The following is a 25,538-nucleotide window of genomic DNA, read 5'->3' as shown; positions in this document are numbered from 1 at the left end:
TGCTGGACAGACTTATACGGTCTGTGCATTGAAAAAGACAGGTACAAATCAAGGTAAGGTATACACATATGAGTTTATCGTGGGCAGACTAGATGGACCGTGCAGGTCTTTTTCTGCCGTCATCTACTATGTTACTATGTTTCTCAGTGTGCATTGATATCCTTGTTGAGTTATTTTACTTAACCCCCCCCCCCCCCCACCCTTCAAAGCAAATCATCCTCTCATCTCCTTATTACCTCTTTTCTTGTTCTTGCATACACGTGTACATAGCTGGAGCAGGGGATGCTGACAGCTCTGTTCTCTAATTCAGGGCTGGTAGCAGGGGGCGGGGGAGCAGCAACAGCAGCAGGAGGAGGCGGGAGGGAAAGGAGCACAGCAGTGGCAGCTCCCCACCCAGGTTTACAGTCTACAAAATGTTGAAGACCTCCTTGAGCTTGACATGTGCCTGCTGAATGAGGAGAAGCCAGCTGCGTCCCTCTGGCGTGTGAGGAGGAAACACAGGAGAGAGAGCAGGGGATGAAAGCAGCCCGGGCACGTTAGCCATGCAACAGTTTACTTCTCTGCCTCTGGAAGAGCGCTTTCAGCCAGTCTTCTGCAGGAGCCGGGTAAGCGCAGAGCTAGAAGCCAGCACACGGCTATCTCTAGATTGTGCACACAGTCCTGAGCAGCTGCTTAGGTGCTGTTTCTGGAAACACGCTGGCTTTCAGTATTTTAAGTCAGCGCTTTTTCTTTCATCGCAGTAGTGAGTTATTGCATTCAGGGGCTGTTAAAAAAAAGACCACAGATCTAAATCGTTTAAAAATGAGCTTATGTTAGGGATGAACGTGTTTTATTTCTATGGACGAATTCAGTGGCATAGTGCGATCCAAAGTTTTAGTTGACGTCCGAAAGGGAATAATGTATTTTTTTTTTCGGGGGGGGGGGGGGGGGGGGGGGGAGGGGGATAAGCGGTACTTTAAATGAAGGCGATTTGCTATCCTGTTGATTTTGGTATTTCAGTTTAGTTCACCTGTGTGCAACATGATCATATCAGATTTTATTTGTTATAAATTCAAGAGCAATATTTTATGTCTGCATTAATCCAGATTTAGAGCTGAGATTGCTTCTCTTTGGAAGAGAAACCGTAAAGCTTAGATTTTGGTTAAACTAAAACCTACACCTTGCACCAACTGAGTAAAACTTCTTTTTTAACCGCATATTTAAAGATCAGAAAAGGAAATAAACCCTCAATTTACCTGGCAGGATTTTTGCATCCTAGACAAAACTGGTCCATATTATTGTACGATACTTCCTTCTGCTGAAAACCAGCGTGCCGGTTTCAGTAGTAAACTCCATAGCTGCCTACACTATTTTTCGCATTGTAAGAAATTTCAGATATATCTTTGAATACACGATGAAAGAGTTTTAAAACAGGAAAGAAAAGTACATGTATTAGATGGTTGTTTGGCTGTTTTTTTTGTTTTTGTTGTGTTTTTTTAATGCACTCAAGAATCATTTCACACTTTACTACCTGCAATTAATAGGAGCTGAGTCTGGGACCAGTAAGGGGTGTTCAGCAGGACTTCCAACTGGACCTGACATCCAATACCAAGCCAGCAAGCACACTTTCAGCCGCTCTTGGCTTTTTAGCATTTGGCATCCTGCATTCTGAGGTTTGACTTCTGCCGATGCAAGACGACAAATGCTAGACATGGCATCAAACATCAAGCCTACGATAGTCCTGAGGACTTGGTTGAAGGGTCTGCAGGAAACTTTCCGTCTTACTACTGGAGGATGAAGAAAGGATACATGTAACAAGATTTGAATTCGTGGAAGTCCAAGATATTTCAGGCTTTCAAATTTGGAAGCAGCTTCCTATTCTGAAATAATAATACATGAGTACGTTCTCTTATAATTCCCAACCTAGGAATTAACATGCCAGTTACCCCTAAATAAAAATAACTGATATTCAGTTATTGGGACAGTAAGCAAAGTTATTGATTAGGCTTTTGTGCCGAATTCCTCTCAGGCTCCTGCTGCCTGGGTAAAGTTTAACAGTATGCTAAAGATTAGGGATAAGCACCTAATAATTTTGTGCCATTTTCATTTAGAATTTTTTTTTTTGTTTCAAACAAATGTCATATTCTTTGCACAGAATACCCACTCTTTCCTGATAGAATATGTAATGGTTAACATATGCACAATAGTTTGCACTGTTCTAGGGGGATAAGAGTGCACGCTGTCCGTCAAATTCTAGAAAGTTGCACACCAAAATTTGTGACCAGCATCCAAATTTGCATGCACAAGTTAAAGAATCAGGTCAGTTGCCTGTGTAACTTAATTAAATGATGAGCCCATAATTGGAATTAACAAGCAATAACAGGCTGTAATTGGCCGGAATGTGCAGCTTGGAGGGGGTGTGGACCTGGGAGGGGCATGGCGGTTTAGGGGCGTGTCAGGCAGATGCATATGCAGGTTATAGAATACTGTGGCCCATGTACTTCTGGGAATGAGCCGTTTTGAACACATCATTCCTGCTCTTGTTTCTTTGCATTGGTTGCCCATTGTGTGTAGAGTAGTGCAATGGCTTTAAAAACTGTAGTTTCAGGAGCATTTGATATTTCTTCTTAGGGGCAAGTTCTGGACTGTTTGAATGTTATTGATTTTGATGGTTTTTATTAGCAGATATTTGTTTTGATGTATGTCACTGTACATGTATTATTATGAATATAAATTATTTCCTGCTCAGGGCGGTAGATCTGCTGGTTATAAATCTTTTAAATAAATAAATAGTAGCTAAAATAGTATTGTATACGTCTAACTGCCTACAGTTAGGTGTGAGCATTTAATCTAGGCATTGAATGGCATATCTGCTTGTGCCTAAAGTTAAAGAAGTGGAAAGACCGCCAATGTCCCACGGAGAGTCACATGGAAAGACGAGGAGTGTGCACAGCATCAGGCTCTTCAAAACAGACCAAAGACGCTCAATATAAAATGTAAATGTTAATAAAAAGATGACTCAACACGGTACCATGTTTTGGCACTGAAAGTACCTTCTTCAGGAGTCTGCACAGTTACAAATAATAGCAAATGTAAACGTCTTGAATATATACCAGAAAAAGATGAACAGAAAAACGTAAACATTAAATATTCAATAAAGGGCTAAGAACGATTCAAATTCAAATTAGAAATAAAAATAAAGATAAAAATAAAAGAGTTACGAATCAAACAATCAAATCGAATACAGTTTCAAAAAGTGCAAAAAGGAGGATAAGCAAATGTTTTGATAAAGGGTAAAACAAGTGATCTGGAAAAACTATTTTATAATTTAGAAGCCAATGCTAAGGTTTGAAGGTGCTTCTTAAAAAGGAACAAAAACTGTGTATCAGGGGCGCAGCCAGACATCGCGGTGGGAGGAGGCATATTTTGGTCTGCCACCCCCCCTGCTGCTCCCAACCCACTGCCGCATCAAATACCTTGGCTGGCAGGAATCCCCAACCCCCACCAGCTGAAGCCTTGTCCAGCGCTGGTCTCCGGCGCCACCACATTGCCTGCACTGCTCTCTCTTCCCCTCACATCCTGCATGCTCCTTTTAGTGAAATTGAGCATGCTCAGTTTCACTAAAAGGAGCGTGCCGGACGTGAGGGGAAGACAGAGCAGGGCAGGCAATGTAGTGGCGCCAGAGACCAGTGCTAGACAAGACTTCAGCTAGCAGTGGTTGGGGACCCCTGCCAGCAAAACCAGGGTCCCAGAGGAAATTTGGGAGGGGATCCAGTCCCCCGTGGCCCCACGTAGCTATGCCGCTGTTGTATATATGTGTCAAAACCATAAGTATATATGTGTGAATAATTCTGATGCAAGAACTAACCTTGGTGAATGTGTCTGACAATCACTTATTGTTATATTTTCAAAAATTGAAATGTTGTGGTCTGAAAAAACATAAATATGGATGCAATGTGATGTGAAAAACATTGACAAGGATGTGTCATAAAAGGAAAAACTGCAAAAGGACGCACGTGAATAATGATGAAGACACTTTAACTGTGTAAATGGCTTATGTGTGCATGTGACTAGAGAGAGTGGTACAGAAAATATGGCGAATCGAACTGGTGAGAGATGTGGCTGTGAGTGAGAGTTAAGGCACACTGGATGGAAAATACATATGCTGAAAATAATATTCAGACTTATTGTAAAACAGAACAATATGATGAAAAGGTGCAAATGAGAAAATGAAAAAATAATCTGGCACTATGTTGACACCATGTGGCATTGTGATACACTTAAATGGCATAGTGGATATAAACATATTATGCACTTGAGACAGGTAGTGTAAACCAACAAAACCAATTACAATTGGATCATGTGAAGAATATATTAAAGAAAGGAACTTCAAGCGGACACAGTGTCGAACAACTAAAACGTCTTCAAGTGGACGCTGGTGCTGAACAACCAAATCTTTGCAACATGGTACCGCGTCGAGTCATCCTTTTATTAAAATTTGCATTTTATATCGAGCATCTTTGATCTGTTTTGAAGAGCCCGATTCTGTTCCCCTACTCGTCTTTTCGTGTGCCTAAATTTAGGCACATGAATGCAGACTTATGTTATAGAATTCATGCTTCTCCATAATTCTGTAAAAGTCGCCAAAAATTGTGCGTGCAAATTTGGGTGTGTGCCCAATTTACACTTGCAATTTAATGTAATAATGAGACAGTACCAATAATTGGCTTTTCAACAAGCAATTACTGGCACTAATTAGATTTAATTGACATTTACACATATAAATTTAGGCGTGATCTGAAAAAAGTTATGCAGAAATGGGAGAGTCAAGGACATAACAGGGGAATTCTTAAAATTAATAAGCATTGGGGCCCCTTTTACCAAGCTGTGGCAAAATGAGGCCTGCCCTGGCATCAGCGTGTGTTTTTCACATGTGCCGAGGCCCCCTTTTACCGCAGCGGGTAAAGGGGAAGTCTCTCTTTCCTGCAGGAAATGGCCGTTCGGCAAGTAAAGCACTTGCTGCGTGGCCATTTCGGGGACAGCCCTTACCGCCATCCATAGAGGTGGTGGTAAGGGCTCCCACATTAACCCGGAGATAACCAGGCAGTGCACAGAACTGCCCAATTACCGCCTGGTACACTCTGGTGCTACAAAAATAAATATATATTTTTGTAGCACCGGATATGACAACTTGCTAGGGGTGGGAAAGTACCACCAGGCTGCTGCAGTAACCCGGCGGTACTTCTGGTTTAGCAGAGTGGTAAGCCCATGTTGGGCTTACTGCTGCTTATTAAAAGGGGCTCATTGTTATAGAACGGCTGTGCCTAAAGTAAGACATGACTCCCGGGCGTGTACGCTATTCTATAACCATGGTTAACTTTGAGTACAGCTTATAGAACAGTGCTTTTTTCAGCGCCAATTTTTTAAGCACCATATACAGAATTTAACCCTTATTGTGCATCATTCCAGTGCCTAACAGTGATTGTTTGAGAATTTACCCCTATGTGCAAAGAGGGGGCACGATTACTGGCAGACAACATTCGTTTCAAACGTCAGCCCACATCTACGAAAGATTAGAAGGTTGCAGCTGTAATCCCAATGCTTTTATCAATAGTGGCCTCGAATATGCTAATGACCAGACAAATCACTCACAGTCCCAAAGTGCTTGCATGTAGATTCAGTCCTCCTCTACCTTGAAAACCAAACTTGCTTTTTAAATTAGGTTTTTTTTTTTGTGGCAATTTCTGGTCCAGCTGAGGAAAGTTGAGCAGCCTCTCAATTCAGAACATGTATGCTCATTCCCGCGAATGAAAAATTATCAAAGTTACTAATATTATTCTCCTCGGTTGTTGCTCAATAATTTGCCTCCAAAGTGAAAAGTAGGCAAATAATTAATTCAGCTGGGTGCTTTTCCTCATCGTTTGCTTCCAGAGACTTAAGGGCTACTAAACTGCAGATTACTATAATAATTAGTGTTTGTTGGTTTTTAATATGTATTGAAGTCAAGATTCTGCTTTTCTCTGTTTAATTTTATTTCTAGTTTTACAGTGTTTGTTTATTTGTTTTTGCTTGCATGTACATGTTATAGTACTGTGTTATATGCTACTGTATTATCTCCTTTAAGAGCATGCTATTTGTTATAAGTTACATGCAGCACAATTTTGGTATGATGCTACAGAAATTCAAATACATAAATAAAAAGTATTGAGCAACATTTGCATATTTGGGGGGGGGGGGGGAGTTATTACCATGGGCTACCGTTAAGATGGGTTATTTTACTACAAATTATATATTGAACCAGGGATTTTCAAACTAATTCTCTAATAACAAAGAGAGACATCTACATAACGTATTTTTCAAACTGTTTTTGATGTTGAATTATTTTACTACAAGTCATGCTATTTTAGCACAGTGTCTCATTGATAGCTTCCCCCCCCCCCCTCAATATAAGTTTGTTTCGAATCTGTGTATCTAAATGAAAGCATATGTATGCATAAAGGTTTATAGGAAAGAATGAATGAGTACACATTTTTATTTTGTTTTGTTTTTATTTTCCTCTGCAGCATGGGAATGCAGGAGCTGCCCTCCAGTAAGTAGGAGGGAGCTCAAAATGAATTCCTTTGGCAGCTGCCTTTGTTGGCTACTGCAAATAAATGATCCTTACCCTTAAAGCTGGTTTAAAGGCCAGACAAGATGGAAAGAAATTAACCCCATGTTGAAAGTTGTGTTTAATGTCAGCTTCTGACTTTAATGCCAGGATGGCCAGTCTGGTGTTCAGGGGCACAGTAAGTGTAGTTTTCTCTGAGCCACTGTCCAGTCAATTCAAAAGACATTTTCCCCCAATGCTATATATATATCAGGAAACCTATTGAAAGGGGGGAGGGGTGGATATTATAGCTGGATATCTTTTGAGATTGTGGTAAATGTCTTATTTCATTTTGCAATTTTATTCTTTTTAACCTACAAGGGCTCCTGGCAGATTGTTAAGCTCTAAAAGGAAAAACCTAAAATACAAAATAATATACAACAAGAAGCGAGTCCAGAAATGGGGACAGTACAAATCCCTTTTGTTGAAAAAAAATCTCCTGACATAGCCATGTTTCGCTGAAAGACTGCATCAGGAGCAATGCTACAGGACATATGAATTAGTATAGTAAAAAATCAATGCATAAAAACATAAATAAAAGTATAAAACCATTGAATTAAAAATATGCACATAAAATACACTCATATATGAATAAAAAAAAAGAATTGCAGAATGTGTATCCACATCTAGAAACATGCATTCAAGGGGAATAAACAGATAAATAGACTATTTATCAGTGCATTGTGGAATTTAATAGAGCAGCAAAGTGTGTTAACAGTGAGGGACCCCCTTTTTCTATAGCGCCTTGTAGCGCTATAGAAATGCTAAATAGTAGTAGTAGTAAGGCGCGCTCACGTTTTTAGCATGCGCTAAAATTGAATGCGCGTAATGTTAAAGGATATATCTAATCTGAGAAGAAAGGCAGAAATATATGATAACTACATGAGGAATAATAATCTTCGATTTATAAACTTTCCGAAGATCAAAATGGTGAAACCAGTAGATATGTTAAAGAGGTATCTTCAAGAAATATTAGAAATTCCTGAAGCAAGTTTGCCTCCCTTTGCTCAGGTCTATTATATGCCTCAAAAAGAATTGGCCCAACAGGAGCAAAAAGATTTCTTACATGTGACTGCCCTCCTGGAAACTTCCGAAACTGAATTAGTTAATCCGGCTACTTTGGTAGCTACTGTAGCCTTAGTGCCCGATAAGCAATGGCTTTTTCGATTGTTTTTTAGGAGCAGGGATAAGTTATTCCTGGGCCTGAAAATAAATTTGTTTCCTGATGTTTCAAAACAGACCCAGAGAAGGCGGAAACAATTTTTATTGTTAAAACCTGCCGTTCTCCAACTTGGTGGAGTATTTTATTTAAGATTCCCTTGTAAATGTATCATTCAATACAAATCACTAAAATATGCCTTTATGGACTCTTCACATTTAACATCATTCATTACCTTAAAAAGATCTGAAGGAGTTTAATTTTGTATTAATTTTCTCTTCTGTTCTAGGTGCTGATTAAGTTTTGTAAATTTCTTTTCTTTCCCTTCATTCCTCCTTAATTTGTTTATTGGAACCCAATTTATGTGGACTTGAGTGTTAGCAATGTGTATATTATATTATATTACTTGACTAATGTGAATTATATAACACTTTACCGGATCAAGTGTATAACCTTGAAAATATGATTTAAAATGCAAAATTAAAAAATAAAAAAAAATTGAATGCACGCTAAACATTAGAGACACCAATGCATTCCTATGGGTGCCTCTAATGTTTAGCGTGCACCCAATTTTAGCGCACACTGAAAATGTGAGCACACCTTAGTAAAAGACCCCCAGTGTGAGCTAAAATCTCACATTTCTGCTGATGCAGGCACAATGATAAGTGTCGTGTTGTGATCATAATACTGTCAAAAGGAAACACATACCTAATAGGGATTCAAAAAGGTCTCTTCCCTATTAGTCAAGACAAATCCACAACGACCTACAAAAGAAAATAGGTTATAAGGACACACATTAGCATTTTTAGCATGTGCTAAACATTAGTGAGCGCTAACCCTATAGATGCCCATAATATTCCTAAAAACACTAGTGCACCTTAGTAAACAGGACCCCAAGTTACTTACCCCCCCCCCCTTTTACAAAGCCGCGCTAGCGGCTGCCATGCGGTAATGATGACACAGCCCATTCACATTACCACACCAACAGACACTAGCGTGGCTTTGTAAAGGGGAGGGGGGTTACTAAACAGTGGTCTTTCTTCAGAGTGATGGTATCTCTACGGATAAGAATAGCAATCTACCATTGTAGGTACAGCTACAGACCTTATATACTCAGCGTGCCCAACATGGGTGCCAACATTTACACCAGGTTTCAGTAGGCATAAGTCTGGTGCCCAAAGGTAAGTTGCAGGAATTGGTGCTAAGTTTGATTCTTATAAAAGGTGTGTGCCCTTTATAGAATCCCGCTTAGCATTGATCCTCATTGGCTTTCACTTCTGAGCGCAATTTATAGAATTCAACCCTGGAAGTTTACAAATAATTTGAAAATAATCTTGTGCAATATTATATTTTTATCAGAAGAGTGATCCAGAAACTCTAACAATATGTATGTGAAACAAAATCCTGCTTTCTGTGCTTCCTTTCTCCCCTCAAGTTTTATGCCATATTTTATTGCAGTTCTGCAAAGTATGATTTACAAAGTTCCAACTGTGTGAGGTTGTTTTCAAACAGTTAATAATACGTTGAAAAAGTTAAATTGAAAAGTGTGTGAATAATTGAATTTGTTAGCATTACTTCAAAATTGCCTTTGATTGAGTCAATGAATTAGTTGAATGATTGGATAATTGCATTTTTCACAAATCTTCAACTGAAAAAGCTGAAGTTATGGTAGGGAATGACTGATAAATGTGGCATCATGGAACAGATTTACTAAATTCTGTTAATGCAGTTAATATGCATAATTAGTAAGTAGGTCTGATTGTACAAATGGGACCGTCAGTAAATAATGCACATCAAAGCATGTTGACATGCAGGAATGTAGTAGCATCTTTTAGTAAATTTAGCCCTGCGTATCATAAGGTATTGGATACAGGGAAGTAAATCAGGTATTGGGTACAGGGTTTGTTTTAGTAAGTATAAAACAGATCTAAGGATCAGGGTCAAGTTTCTTGAGAGAGGAGATTTGAAATGGATTTTTGCAATGTGACAGTACAGTATGTTTTAGGCCTGTAAAATTGCCTTTTTTTTAAAACTCTTGAAGTGCATTTCTCTAGTTTGGCCAGCAGGTGGTGCATGTCTTATGTTAAAGCTGTTATAGGGAAGGGAAATGGGACTTGATATACCACCTTTCTGAGGTTTTTGCAACTATATGCAAAGCGGTTTACATATATTCAGGCACTTATTTTGTACCAGGGGCAATGGAGGGTTAAGTGACTTGCCCAGAGTCACAAGGAGCTGCAGTGGGAATCAAACTCAGTTCCCCAGGATCAAAGTCCACTGCCCTAACCACTAGGCTACTCCTCCACTCAGAAAAGTGCATGCCCCCTTTTAGTTTCACTTAGTGAAGAAGTGAATCTACAGTACTATGAGCAGTATACTTTTAAAACTTGTTGACTGGGCTTTGATTGGCCTAGAGTTTGAAATTACAGTTGTTGCTGGTTGTTGCTTCAGTCTTAGCCTGGGAGAAGAGAGAGACAGATCTTTTTGCTGAAGCTCGGTGAATTATATGTCCTGATCTCCCCAGGTACTTTCTAGGAAGTATGCAAATGTTTAGTTAGTGTTATAATTGATCCATATTTCAGTTACCTGTTATTGTTTGCTAATTGTACTATTTTGTTCCACTGTTTGATTTTTAAAAGACAATAAACAATATTTAGTTTATTGCCTATCTGTCTGGACTGATAAAGAATCCTGGTGGTTTGAGTGTTGGGTCTTTGAGTACTTTTTAGGAACTGTGGGACCACTGGGAGTGTGGCTCCAGTAACCTAGAAAACACTGGGGATAATTGGAGAGCAGAAGACTCTGCCCAGAGGCGGTTGTGACCAAGTCGGTGGGAGGCAGTTGTGACCAAGTCAGTGGGAGGAGAGTATTAGTGTACAGCATAAGCAGCAGGTGCAGGCAGACCTGAGCTGTGCTGGAGAAAGACCCACTAAGTGGCCGTGGGGTAACCCCAGGTGGGTGGCTAGGCGTTTCATGACATGCAAGCTCTACCAGAATGGCCTGAAGTTGAATCCATCCAGATCTGAAGCAATGTAGATTGTTTGGCAGCACCCCCTTCCTCATGTTAATCCAGTTATTAAGGGATTCCCCATAACATTGCAAAGCTGCTCCCTCTTCCTCTTGTTACTCCAGTTGTTAAGGAATTCCCCATAACATTAGGTGCTAAAAATCAATTTTTAACGTGCACTTAATTGGCAGTAATTAGGAGTTATGCATGGATATGCGTTACACCCTATTCTATAACATGCACACCTAAATTTCATAGTGTGGAACTCTGAAGGGGTGTGGCCATAGGAGGGGCATGAGCAGGTCAGGGACATTCCCAGAAATTAGGTGTAATGTATAGATACCTGCATCTGCTCACCTAACTGCCATTATTTGGGTATTAATATTTGCCAGGCCTAAATGCTCACATCCAAGGTTAGGCACAAAATGCGTGGTAGGCTAGTATTCTATAAAGGGCACACCATTCAGAGCACCTTTTACAGAAAACTAGCTTTGCATGGATCATCCCGTTCTAACTTTGGGAGCCATTTATTAAATCTATTCCTTAGGAGGCAGTTTTATGACATAGGTGTATTTCTGCCAGAATATAGCGCTACTGTGCAGTGCAGAATTTGCCAGTAATGCAGAACTTACTTTTTTAAGCAAAATCTTTACTATGGTCCCTGTGCCTGCAGTGCAGTACTGCGAGAAATGGGACTGTGGTAAAGGCTGTAATTAATCAAATTCCTCTTAGATTTTCTATACATAGTAGAAGTTGGACTCAGATTTGAAGGTTTAGTGGACCAACTCTATAGCCCTGTGTTTTAGGGGTCACTAGATATGACCGTATTTCCCCAATTTTGAAGAATCTTCATTGTGTTTACCTATTGTCTTTAGAGTTTGTTATAAGTTGCTTCTTTTAGTTCATGGGGTTAATTGTTCTGCTTTTCTGCTTACGTAGCTAAACTTTTGGTTCATATTCTTCTATCTGGCCATCTTGGTTTATTAACCAACTTTCATTGCCCCCCCCCCCAACCTCCGGTTGGATACTAAAGCCATTCCACATTTGTCTGTTTTGCCCCTTCTTCTTGGAATGCCCTGCCCCTTTCTTTCAAAGATGAGACCAATCATTCTTGCTTTAAAACCGGCCTCAGAATGCTTCTTTCTCCCTGATATTTGGAGACTAGTTAAAAACAAGCTGGATTGAGTAGACTGGTGTGTGAAGAGCAAGGGTTTGTTTCCTTGTTTTGTTGTTGCTTGGGACTTGGGAGAGAAGGAACCTCGAGTCCCAAGCAGCAACAAAGGCAGGAAGGAGGGCTGCTGCAGGCTAGAGTGTAGCCTGCCCTATTTATGTGACGCCAGTGGTCCTGTAGCCCACATGCACCAGTTTGACATGGCTCTGGTCTTTTCCACTGAAACCTTACTGCACCAGATGCAGTGTGAGTTTGAAGTTTGAGTTCCTAGGACTCGGACATAGAAACCTAGGGCAACATTGGGGGTTATATAAATACATAAATACATAGGTGTTGCCATACTGGGACAGACCAAAGGACAATCAAGCCCAGCATCCTGTTTCCAACAGTGGCCAATCCAGGTCACAAGTACCTGGCAAGATCCCATTTTATGCTGCTTATCCTTTGTAAATTAGCCACCCATGCTGTGCAGGGTAAACAAAGTTACTTACCTGCAGCAGGATGATTCTTCTTACTGTTGGGTGGCATCATCTGGATTGAGCCTATGCTTTAGGAAATATACACAGCACATCTTGCCTTTCAAAGTTGTACAGAACCATCTCAATTTAACCTTAACAACTTGTAGAATACAACTCCAAGGGCTTAAGGCGCCTGGTTGAGTGCCCAGATATCTCCAGTACTGCTCATCAGCCCTACTCCCCACAACCACTAAAGTTCCATTTTCTTCTCTCTTGTAGTACCAAATATTGTAAACCACCTTGTTGTGTCTTGTGATCAAGTGTCTGAATAAACAAAACATTCCCATATTAAAGCTCCCACTCTCCATACCCAGTGCAAGATTGTACCTCCAGTGAATAATTATTAATTGTCATAGGCGTGTCCATCCTCTTGCCTTTTTGCAAGACTGAAACTTCTTCCCACCCCAACTCTCCAGACCAGATTTTGTGCAAGTTCAATGTTACATGTAATTTCCAATACTGAGGCTTCCCAGAAAAGACTTACAGGTCAAGACTACCTATTCAGTATATTTTATTATACTTCAGAACAAACAGCAAAATCTCCAGAGGAAAAAGCTCTTATCATAAGTGAAATAGCTCAGCACTGCTTCTGCATTCAATATGAGATAAGAAAATGTAGCTTCTGAGAAACAGATTTAATTTCAAGCTGTTATAGACTGTTTTATTATGATTATTATGATTATTGTTATTACTTTATAGCAGCTGCACAGCAGAAATAGTCATTATATGAACACAATGCCAAACACTGAAAATATACCAATTGTTGTTGTCCTTCATGGGAAATTGGCAGTCATATACATCATTAAGCATCTTGTTGAAGTGAGAGAGACAGTTAAAAGACAGACAAGATATCCTTGAAAAGGATATAAACCAAATGAGGTGGGTCTGCAGGACAGCTATTAACATGGTCAGTGGTCTTCACCATAAGGCAGGTTTAAAAATCAAAATATGTATATTCTGGAGGAAAGGAGTGGGGAGATAAGATGGAGACATTAAACTGCCCCTGCTTAAAAGAAGCCCTGCAATGAGGGGCCATAGACTGAAGGTGAAAATTAGTAACTCAGGAGAAATCAGTTCTGTTACAGAGAGGGTGGTGGATGGGTGGAAGAGCCTCTAGTATCTGAATCCAAGAACTGCTGCTACTATTTATCATTTCAATAGAACTAGTAGACATGCACATGCTATACACCTACATCTAAGAGATATTCCCTGCTTTGTAGAGTTATTCAAAAAAGACAAGACAAGAGAATTAAGGAGTTTCATTCCGTATGGAAAATTATTAAAACCAACAAGAATATGAGCAGGACAATATGGGATTAAGGGGCCCTTTTACAAAAGCAAGTAGGCGCCTACACATGTCCAACGTGCATCAAGTTGGCACTACTGCCCAGCTACCGCATGCCCCGGGCAGTAATTTCATTTTTGATGTGCGCACAAAACATGTGGTAGAAAATATTTTCTATTTTCTACCACGTGGTGTTTATCCGGCAATAATCGGCAGTTTACACACGCTGGCCGCTTAACACATGAGACCGTAACCGCTAAGTCAATGGACGCATGCTGGTTTTAATTTTGCTACATGTCTATTTTCCGGCACACAAAAAAAATGCCTTTTTCCCAGGCATGCTGAGCAAATGGACATGTGCATGTCCAAAACATGTTCCTGCACCAGCGTAGGCCACTTTTAGGCACGCCTTAGTAAAAGGGTCCCTAAAACTTTAAAGCAACCTCAAAATGGTGGACCTTCAGGCTGGATTTGAACGTGATCAGAGAAGGTGGATGACGCACTGACTGAGGAAGTTTGCTCTTACATATGCCTGGAATAAGGTGGAAAGAACAGAGCCTGAAATTGGTGGAGGAGGAAAAGGACTCCGATAAGAGTGACTTACCCAACAAGTGGAGATCTCAAGGAGGGATGAGAGGAGAGGTAATGAGGAGCTGCAGAATACAGTTGTAGGTGCATAAGAGAAGTTTAAACTGTATGTGGAAATGGATGGGGAGCTAATGAAGTGAGTTTAGATAGAAGAGGAATTCAGTGTTGAAGTGACACTGGCAGAAGTTAAGCTATGCAACATAATTTTGAATAGGTTGAAGTGGAAAGTGATGGATCAGTGGGAGGCCTATGAGAAGCAGGTTGCAGTAGTCTAAGTGTGAAATAATGAAAGAGTGGAAACAGGTTTTGTCAGTGTGTTCAGAAAGGAAGAGGTAGATTTTGATAATGTGATTTCTACACATATGTGGTGCTGTACATAGTAAACAACCAGATCTCTAAACTTCTAAATTATTTTTGCCTACTCGTATATATTTCTCTGTTTGGCTGTGATTCTGCTTTTAGATTTTTCTGTTACTTATTTCTACAAGTACTGATCCATCATATGTCATATATTGAATAATTCTATTAAGATGGACCCAGCAGGTAGGCACCAAGAACATGTGTTAATGACTAGAATCCTGGTACATATACTCATGTGCGCACATATGCACGTAATGACAATATTCCAATAATACACTATTCTACAAAATGGTGCCTAAATGCAAAGGTGCACAGTTTGGATGTGGGCATGCACATGAGTGGCATCCGGGCAGGACATGGGAAGGGTGCATCAGTGGCGTACCAAGGGGGGGTGGTGGGGGCGGTCCGCCCTGGGTGCACGCCGCTATGAGTACACTTATATTCAATAGTCCTTCTTTTTTCTGTCAGGTTGTTATATAGATGGTAAGTGGTAATTTCTCCTCCCAGCTAGCTCTCCGATACCATTCTTATCAGCTGTTCTTGCCGATTTCTTCAGCTAGCTTTCCAGTATCGTTAACATCAGCTGTTTCTGCCGGTTTTATCAATTAAACTTTGAAGTCAATACCCTGAACTGTTCCTGCCAGCTCCTGCCAGTTTTTTCTTTTAACACTCTAAAGCCTCTATCGGCAGGAGCTGGCAGGAACAGTTTGTTGACTTCAGTTATCGTTGGTTTCAGGTTTGATCGATTTTTTTCTGCGAAAAATTTGTCCTCGGATTTCATCGGCATGCCCATGTGACCTCGCTGCTAATTTTGCGAAAACAAAGGGCGACCCACGCGTTCTCCTGCTCAGTGTGGCTTTTCTCGTTGTGTGAGCATCACCCCGCGCGTCTAGCCAAATAATTCCATTGCTTTCCAGTGTTGATTCATATGGAAATAATTGCCTCGGTTTTCGTCGGTTTCGGATTTCGCCGATTGTTTTCGGACAGATTATCGACGAAAACCGAGGTATCACTGTAGTAATTTAGACATCTGCTGGGAGAGCAATACTCAAGTACCAACTGGGAAATAGAATAAGGAATTAGATTTAAACCAGTGGTTCCCGTAATTTAGATTGTGTTAAGTAGTATACTATGCCATACTTTGTATTGTTATTTGAATATTTTTACTGCTGTAATTATCTATTGCCCATGTTTGATTTAATGTACACCACCTTGAGTGAATTCCTTCAAAAAGGCAATAAATAAATAAAAACTAACTGTCTTTTGCTTTTCTTTTCCATTATCTATTGCTAAACAACGGAAGTTTTGGATATTAGTTCTGGAAAATCTCTAGCTTCCTTATTTTTCCTGAATGACCTTTATACATAAGAGATTTGGGATTGACATCAGTTCAGACATGCTCTACGGGTTTTGGGGCTCTTAAAAACCCTTGCATCCCTTCGCTGAATTTTCTTAGCCTTCCTTAGACATGAGCAGCCCCGATTTAGATAGAATGAAGAAATTGGATTTGAGTCATTCAGGTCAGAACATGTCAAATACAGATAGTCTTTATCTGCCGTTACTTACTATGATACTATGATAGTATTTTAGCAAAAGATCTACTGATATAGAGGGTTTTTTTTTCTAAAATACATGCAGGAATGCACATGTATGAACTAGTTAATGGGTCCTTTTATGAAGCAGCAGCAAAAGGGGGCCTGTGCTGGCATCAGCACATGTTTTTGGCACATACTGAGGCCCCCTTTTACCACAGCGGGTAAAAGGTAGTTTTTTTTTTTTTTTTTAAAGAAATGGACATGTGGCAAGTAAAGCACTTGCTGTGCTCCCACTGTGGGTGGGAGCACTTACTGCCACCCATTGAGTATTTTCTCCCCTTTCTGCCCAGTGGCCATGTTTCTTAGAAGAATGGTTGTAATAACCAGGGCTTCTTTGAGGAGGTACTTGGGGGTACTGAGTACTGGCACCTTTTCCATTGTCTGCTAAAATTGACCCATGGTCCCCAAGTTTTAATGAAAGAGCTCAGGCTCTACACACCAATTCTGCCTTGTCATAGATTCTGTGAAGGGTGGCCTGGCATTTGAGTACCGGCACCTTTTTGCTAGAAAAAAACACACTGGTAATAACGGGGTCATGTAGGAAGAGTTCAACATAATTTATTGTGCACATCTAGTTCATGACAGGCCATGCAGAGTTTGATTCACCATGTTTTCCCAAAATATAAGATACTTTGGTTTCCTGGTACTCTACTGCAGACCAGTGAGCTCATGCATTTCTGCTCTCTGCCTCCACTCCCTCTGCTTTAAAATGAATACCTTGGCTGGCAAAGATTCCTAAACCCCCGCCAGCTGAAGATATCCTCTGCCAGAGCCTCCTGGGCTGTCTGAGCAGTGGAAAAGTCAATGGCATGCTTCCAGCCACTGCATTGGCACCTCCTGTGTATGCTCAGTTCATGTGCAAGAGCTGAGTATTTGTGAGGGGTGCCAGCATCAGCAGCTGGAAGTATGCTGCCAATTTCACGAGGGGATCTGGAAGAGGATATCTTCAGCTGGCAGGGCTTGGGAATCCCTACCAACAAGATAGATGTGTACTGCTGCTGGGTGGGCCTGAACCCAAAGTAAGTGGGCCCATGACTATCTCGGCCCATCTGTGGCTATGTCACTGCTACAGACCTGAGGATACAGACTCACTCCAGTTGGTAGTGGCTACTCCACATCACACTGTTTCACTTATAGGAGCAGGCATGGTGGACATCATTATCCCATCTTGTGTACAAATGCCCTCTTGATGCTGTGGATGGAGGGGAAGGGAAGAGGAGGGGAAACTGCTTATGGAAGGAAGGAAAAAGAGAAGGATATGTTGCACATGGATGGAGGGGAGAGGAAAGGAAGAGAGAGGAATTGATGTGTATGGAGGGGAAAGGAGAGGGAGGAGATGCTGTCCATTGATAGAGGAGAAGGAAAGGATAGAAAGGGGAAAATGCTGTATGTAGATGGAGGGGAAGGGAAGAGAGAGGGAGGAGTTGCACATGGATGGAGGGGAGAGGAAAGGAAGAGAGAGGAATTGATGTGTATGGAGGGGAAAGGAGAGGGAGGAGATGCTGTCCATTGATAGAGGAGAAGGAAAGGATAGAAAGGGGAAAATGCTGTATGTAGATGGAGGGGAAGGGAAGAGAGAGGGAGGAGTTGCACATGGATGGAAGGGAAAGGAAGGGAAGAGAGGAAGGGGATGGGCATGGATGGAAGGGAATAAAGAGGAAGCATATGTTGTACATAAATAGAGGGGAAGGGGAAAGATGGAAAACTAAAACTAAAGGAGGTAGAAAAATAGATGAAATATGAACACAAAAGTGCCACAGATGGATGTAGAGCAGGAAGTAAAGAAAAAAAGATGAGAGAAAATAAATAGCAAATGGGCAGGAGTTATTTTAAGAGCATTAACAGGGAAGAGAAACAGAGATTGGGAACGAGATGACTACAAAAATCAAATCACCAGATAACAAGGTAAGAAAAATGATTTTATTTTAGCTTAGTGATTGAAATATGTCAGTTTTCAGAATTTACACTTGCTTTCTTACTGTGCACTGTACAGGAGGAAATACATTTTTTTCTATTTCTCTGGTGTTGTGCAGCATGCAGAGTCTGGGGACTTGGGAATTCAGTTTAATTTCTGTCTACATTAGTACTGTGTCTGTAGTCACTTATCCCGTATTTGAAGACGAGCTATCTGGGTACTGCATGTCTTACTGAGGTCAGGTTTTCTGGTGGGGATGAATGCCGGCACATATTATTTGGTGTTGTGGGAAGATGTTTATCTGCTTCCCCTTCAGCCTTTTGGACCCCAAGCAAGTATGACTTACAATTAACGAAGACCACTGTGTAGTGGGATGTAGAATTAACCGTGTGTGTGCAGTGATGTATGAAGGATGGGGGTGTATGAGAATCGGATGTATGGAAGTAAGAGTGGTATTGGTGGGGAGAAGTTGGTATATGTGTATGAATGTATGCATGGGGGTTTAGTAAACGTGTAAGATTTGTTGGGAGTATATGTGGATGTGTGGGGAGGGATTGTGTGTAGTGGGCATGAGCAGCATGTAGATGGAGATTTTTTTCTGTGAGGTCAAAGGCAGGAGAGTTTAATTCATGTTTTCCAAACCTGGTATAAACTTGAGTATTGCGTTCAGTTCTGGTCACATTTAAAAAAAGATATAGCAGAATTAGAAAAAAGTTCAAAGAAGAGCGACTAAAATGATAAAGGGGATGGAATTCCTCTCATATGAGGAAAGGCTAAAGAGGTTAGGGCTCTTCAGCTTAGAAAAGAGACGAATGAGGGGAGATATGATTGAGGTCTACAAAATCCTGAGTGGTGTAGAACGATTTGAAGTAAATTGATTTTTAACTCGTTCCCATAGTACAACGACTAGGGGACACTCAAGGAAGTTACATGAAAATACTTTTAAAACAAATAGGAGGAAATATTTTTTCAGTCAACGAATAGTTAAGCTCTGGAACTCTTTGCCAGAGGAGGTGGTAACAGCAGTTAGCATATCTGGGTTTAAAAAGGTTTGGACAAATTCCTGAAGAAAAAGTCCATAGTCCTGCTATTGAGACAGACATGGGAAGCAACTGCTTGCCCTGGGATTTGTACTTTGGAGTGTTGCCACAATTTGGGTTTCTGCCAGGTACCTGTGACCTGGTTTGGCCACTGTTTGGAAAACAAGATACTGGGCTAGATGGACCATGGGTCTGACCCAGTATGGCTACTCTTATGTTCTAAGTTTGGAACCATGTATTCAAGTCAATTAAGTTTAATACATGGTTCCAACCCTGATATAAACTAAAGGCTGAGGTATATGCTGTAAAGAATATCATTCTAAGAATATTGCTGACACTTGGTAGAGACTATTATAAAGAACAAAATTATAGAGTATATATTTGGAGGAGTGGCCTAATGGTTAGAGCACTGGTCTTGAGATACACAGGTGGCCAGTTCAAATCCTGCTACTACTCCTTGTGATCTTGGGCAAGTCACTTAAACCCTTACCTGTCTCAGGTACAAAATTAGATTGTGAGCCCCTCCAGGGACAGAGAAATACCTAGTGTACCTGAATATAACTCACCTTGAGCTACTACTGAAAAAGGTGTGAGCAAAATATAAATAAATAAATAAATAATAGGCATGGATTAATGAGACAAAGGCAACATGGATTTATCTAGGGATATCTAGCCTCACCAATCTACTACATAGCTTTGAAAGGGTGGGATAAATGTGAGCCAGTTGATATTGTGGTATCTGGATTTTCAAAAGGCATTTGACAAAATACCTCATAAAGACTCCTGAGAAATCAGAAAGTCATGGGATAGGAGGTAATGCCCTATTATGGATTAAAAAACTGACTAAAGATAGAAAACAGAGAGTAGAGTTAATTGGTTAATATTCTCAATGAAGGGTAGATAGTGGGGTTCAACAGGGGTCTGTTCTGGGACCACTGATTTTTTAACATAAGTGATCTACAGATAGAAATAATTAGTGAGTAATTCAATTTTCTGATGACACAAAGTTATTAAATTGCAAGAGGATGTGAAAAATTACAAGAGGACCTTTCAAGACTGGGAGATTGGGCATCCAAATGGCATATCACATTTAATGTGAGACAGTGCAAAGTGATGCATGTGAGCAAGAGGAACCCAACTATAGCTATGTGATGCAAGATTCCACATTAGGAGTGACTACACAGGAAAAGTGCAAAAGTGTCATTGTTCATGATATGTTGAAACCCTTCTACCCACTTTGCAGTGGCAGCTAAGAAGCAATAGGTGTCAATGATTATTAGTAAAGGAATGGAAAACAAAATGAGAATGTTATAATGCCTTTCTGTTGTTCCATGGTGTGACCACACCTTGAATACTGCGTGCAATTCTGGTCACCACATCTCAAAAAAAGGTATAGTGGAATTAGGAAAGGTGCAGAGAAGGGTGATGAAAATAATAAAGGGGATAGAATGATTTCCCTATGAGGAAAGGCTAAAGAAACTAGGGCTCTTCGGCTTGGAGAAGAAATGGCTGAGGGGAGATATGATAGGCGTCTATAAAACAGTGAGTGGAGTGGAATAGGTAGCTGTGAATCACTTGTTAACTCTTTCCAAAATTACTAGGACTAGGGGGCACGCAATGAAGCTACCAAGTAGTAAAATTTAACAAACCGGATATAAATATTTCGTCATTCAACATGTAATTAAACTCTGGAATTTGCTGCCAGAGAATGTGGCAAGAGCAGTATGCTTAGCGGGGTTTTAAACATTTTTTGGATAATTTCCTAATAGGAAAGTCCATAAGCCGTTATTTATTTATGTATTTATTCATGCTTGTATCCCACAATTATAAAAAAAATGAGTTTTGGTTCAATGTGGCTTATTAGAGATTACATTGGTGTGTTTGTACCACATAACTTTGTAACTGATGTTATTACAGAATGATAAGGAGGTGTTATTAGTGTGTATAGATTAATCATAGAATTTCTTGAAAAGGGACATCTCTAGTGGAGGTAGTTGTGATGCTTCCTATGACCTTAGGAACATTTAGTGCCCAAATTCTGCTTTGTAGCATATTTATTTATTTGGGTTTTCCTCACAACTCTTTTCACTAGTAGCTCAAGGTGAGTTACATTCAGATACACTGGGTATTTCTCTGTCCCTGGAGGGCTTACAATCTATTTTTGAACCTGAGGTAAAGGAGGGTTAAGTGCAGGAGTGGGATTTGAACTGGCCACCTCTGGATGGCTCTAACCATTAGGCCACTCCTCTGCTCCATATGTTTTTACAGTTGGGCAGGTGAAGTAGTAAGTAATCCCTGTTGTGGGTTTGCATTTCTTCATGATGGTGTTATCAGGTCTAGCATGTAATCTAGGGACATGTCAAATAGTATTTATAGATGATCGTGCTGGTTTTGGAAAATAGTCTGGCCTTGATGGGGATCATTATGAGTAATGAGGATGCTCTATCATATTTCGATTTTTTTGCATCTCAATCTTGCTGCATGTTTTGGATGATCTGTAGGATTTTAGTAAGTGTTCTTTACACCCTACGTATGCTGCATTACAATAGTCTAGTTGGGACAGTATCAGCATCCGTACTATGAGACAGAATGATTGTCTGGGGAAATAAGTCTCTAATTTTTCTCAGTTTCCATAGTGTTTTGAAGCTTTTTGATGTGACTGCAGAAACCTGCTTTTCAAGAGTCAGATGTTTGTCGAGAATAATTCCTAGTATTTTTAGTTGTGTTTCGATTGGGTACATTTGTTGGTCTATTGTGATGTTTTGGTAAATAGTGGGTTTGTGCAAACTGGATAAAACCAAGAGTTTGCTTTTGACTCGATTTAGTTGACTGTTGTGGCCCAATGTTCCACAAGGTCCAGCCCTTTTATAACTTTATCCAGTATCTCGTTGATGTTGTTGTAAGGTAGGTAGATAGTAAAGGTGAGCTGGCATATATAAATGGGTTAAATTCCATTTTTTCCAGTTTCCTGCTAAGTGGTGCCATCGATACATTGGTGATATCGGGGAACCCTGTGGCTCCCCATATTCAGAGATCCAGGAGGGTGAAAACTGATTGGACATCTTCACAAGGTAGGATGTGGTTCTTAGAAAGCTGTTGAACCAGGCTGCTACTAGGAATATCCACTGTTTATTTCTAGGACAAGCGGCATAAAATCTGTTTTACTGTTCTGGGATCTTGCCAGGTACTTGTGACCTGAATTGGTCACTGTTGGAAACAGGATACTGGGCTTGATGGACCTTCGGTCAGTATGGCAACACTTATGTTCGTATGTATTTTACCAGTTAGACATCAGTGAATTAATCCCCATTTTCATAAACTGGAAAGTGCTAAATAGCATGGTGTGAACAAATAGAGGAGGTAAAGGAGTTTGGGGAAAAGGGTGTGTGACCTGCTATTAATATTAATGAGGGAGGAGGGCACAGATTTATAGGCTGGGGGGGGGGGGGGGTCAGAAACCCTTGCAGGGCCCTGGCTGCACCAGCAGACATTACTGCTACAGTCCTACCTCTAATAGCCACACCCCAGCAGGGGTTTCCCTAGCTAGGTGTGGGGACCTCTCCTTTAGACAGTTCCCGCCATCCTCCTGCAGACTTCAAACTGTTCTGCTGCTAAGGCTGACAGTTCTTAAATACCTCAAAATGCACACAAAAGTTACAGTTTATAATTAGCAAGTCAGTACACTCATGGTTCATGCTGTTTATCCTTGAACGTGATATGATACAGACGTTCAAATATTTGAAAGGTATTAATCCGCAAACGAATCTTTTCCGGAGATGGGAAGGTGGTAGAACGAGAGGACATGAAATGAGATTGAAGGGGGGCAGACTCGGGAAAGATGTCAGGAAGTATTTCTTCACGGAGAGGTGGTGGACATGAAAACGGTAACGGAATTCAAACATGCGTGGGATAGGCATATAGGAATCCTGTGCAGAAGGAATGGATCCCACAGAAGCTTAGCTGAAATTGGGTGGCGGGGGGGGGGGGGGGGGGGGAGGAGGGGTTGGTGGTTGAGAGGCTAGGATAGGGGAGGGCAGAGTTCTACGGGGACTGTGCCAGAGCCGGTGATGGGAGGCGGGACTGGTGGTTGGGAGGCGGGAAATACTGCTGGACAGACTTATACGGTCTGTGCATTGAAAAAGACAGGTACAAATCAAGGTAAGGTATACACATATGAGTTTATCGTGGGCAGACTAGATGGACCGTGCAGGTCTTTTTCTGCCGTCATCTACTATGTTACTATGTTTCTCAGTGTGCATTGATATCCTTGTTGAGTTATTTTACTTAACCCCCCCCCCCCCCACCCTTCAAAGCAAATCATCCTCTCATCTCCTTATTACCTCTTTTCTTGTTCTTGCATACACGTGTACATAGCTGGAGCAGGGGATGCTGACAGCTCTGTTCTCTAATTCAGGGCTGGTAGCAGGGGGCGGGGGAGCAGCAACAGCAGCAGGAGGAGGCGGGAGGGAAAGGAGCACAGCAGTGGCAGCTCCCCACCCAGGTTTACAGTCTACAAAATGTTGAAGACCTCCTTGAGCTTGACATGTGCCTGCTGAATGAGGAGAAGCCAGCTGCGTCCCTCTGGCGTGTGAGGAGGAAACACAGGAGAGAGAGCAGGGGATGAAAGCAGCCCGGGCACGTTAGCCATGCAACAGTTACTTCTCTGCCTCTGGAAGAGCGCTTTCAGCCAGTCTCTGCAGGAGCCGGGTAAGCGCAGAGCTAGAAGCCAGCACACGGCTATCTCTAGATTGTGCACACAGTCCTGAGCAGCTGCTTAGGTGCTGTTTCTGGAAACCACGCTGGCTTTCAGTATTTTAAGTCAGCGCTTTTTCTTTCATCGCAGTAGTGAGTTATTGCATTCAGGGGCTGTTAAAAAAAAGACCACAGATCTAAATCGTTAAAAATGAGCTTATGTTAGGGATGAACGTGTTTTATTTCTATGACGAATTCAGTGGCATAGTGCGATCCAAAGTTTTAGTTGACGTCCGAAAGGGAATAATGTATTTTTTTTTTCGGGGGGGGTGGGTGGGGGGGGGAGGGGGATAAGCGGTACTTTAATGAGGCGATTTGCTATCCTGTTGATTTGGTATTTCAGTTTAGTTCACCTGTGTGCAACATGATCATATCAGATTTTATTTGTTATAAATTCAAGAGCAATATTTTATGTCTGCATTAATCCAGATTTAGAGCTGAGATTGCTTTCTCTTTGGAAGAGAAACCGTAAAGCTTAGATTTTGGTTAAACTAAACCTACCCTTGCACCAACTGAGTAAAACTTCTTTTTAACCGCATATTTAAAGATCAGAAAAGGAAATAAACCCTCAATTTACCTGGCAGGATTTTTGCATCCTAGACAAAACTGGTCCCATATTATTGTACGATACTTCCTTCTGCTGAAAACCAGCGTGCCGGTTTCAGTAGTAAACTCCATAGCTGCCTACACTATTTTTCGCATTGTAAGAATTTCAGATATATCTTTGAATACACGATGAAAGAGTTTTAAAACAGGAAAGAAAAGTACATGTATTAGATGGTTGTTTGGCTGTTTTTTTTGTTTTGTTGTGTTTTTTTTAATGCACTCAAGAATCATTTCACACTTTACTACCTGCAATTAATAGGAGCTGAGTCTGGGACCAGTAAGGGGTGTTCAGCAGGACTTCCAACTGGACCTGACATCCAATACCAAGCCAGCAAGCACACTTTCAGCCGCTCTTGGCTTTTTAGCATTTGGCATCCTGCATTCTGAGGTTTGACTTCTGCCGATGCAAGACGACAAATGCTAGACATGGCATCAAACATCAAGCCTACGATAGTCCTGAGGACTTGGTTGAAGGGTCTGCAGGAAACTTTCCGTCTTACTACTGGAGGATGAAGAAAGGATACATGTAACAAGATTTGAATTCGTGGAAGTCCAAGATATTTCAGGCTTTCAAATTTGGAAGCAGCTTCCTATTCTGAAATAATAATACATGAGTACGCTGCTCTTATAATTCCCAACCTAGGAATTAACATGCCAGTTACCCCTAAATAAAAATAACTGATATTCAGTTATTGGGACAGTAAGCAAAGTTATTGATTAGGCTTTTGTGCCGAATTCCTCTCAGGCTCCTGCTGCCTGGGTAAAGTTTAACAGTATGCTAAAGATTAGGGATAAGCACCTAATAATTTTGTGCCATTTTCATTTAGAATTTTTTTTTTTGTTTCAAACAAATGTCATATTCTTTGCACAGAATACCCACTCTTTCCTGATAGAATATGTAATGGTTAACATATGCA

At 40.9% G+C, this 25,538-nt stretch overlaps 1 protein-coding gene across 1 annotated transcript in view; it reads left to right on the top strand.

Moving 5' to 3' along the window:
• Positions 1 to 502: 502 nt before the first annotated feature.
• The window catches only part of CORIN (corin, serine peptidase), a 346,959-nt gene continuing 321,923 nt past the window's right edge, over positions 503 to 25,538 (top strand). Inside the window, exon 1 of the mRNA XM_030191349.1 lies at positions 503 to 605. Within this exon, the coding sequence (XP_030047209.1) occupies positions 543 to 605 (63 nt within the window). The 5' untranslated portion in view covers positions 503 to 542. The remainder of the gene's footprint in view (positions 606 to 25,538) is intronic.

This window comes from Microcaecilia unicolor, chromosome 2 (assembly GCF_901765095.1).
Source record: "Microcaecilia unicolor chromosome 2, aMicUni1.1, whole genome shotgun sequence".
Lineage (NCBI taxonomy): Eukaryota > Metazoa > Chordata > Amphibia > Gymnophiona > Siphonopidae > Microcaecilia > Microcaecilia unicolor.
This window is presented reverse-complemented; position numbering and strand designations above follow the sequence as displayed.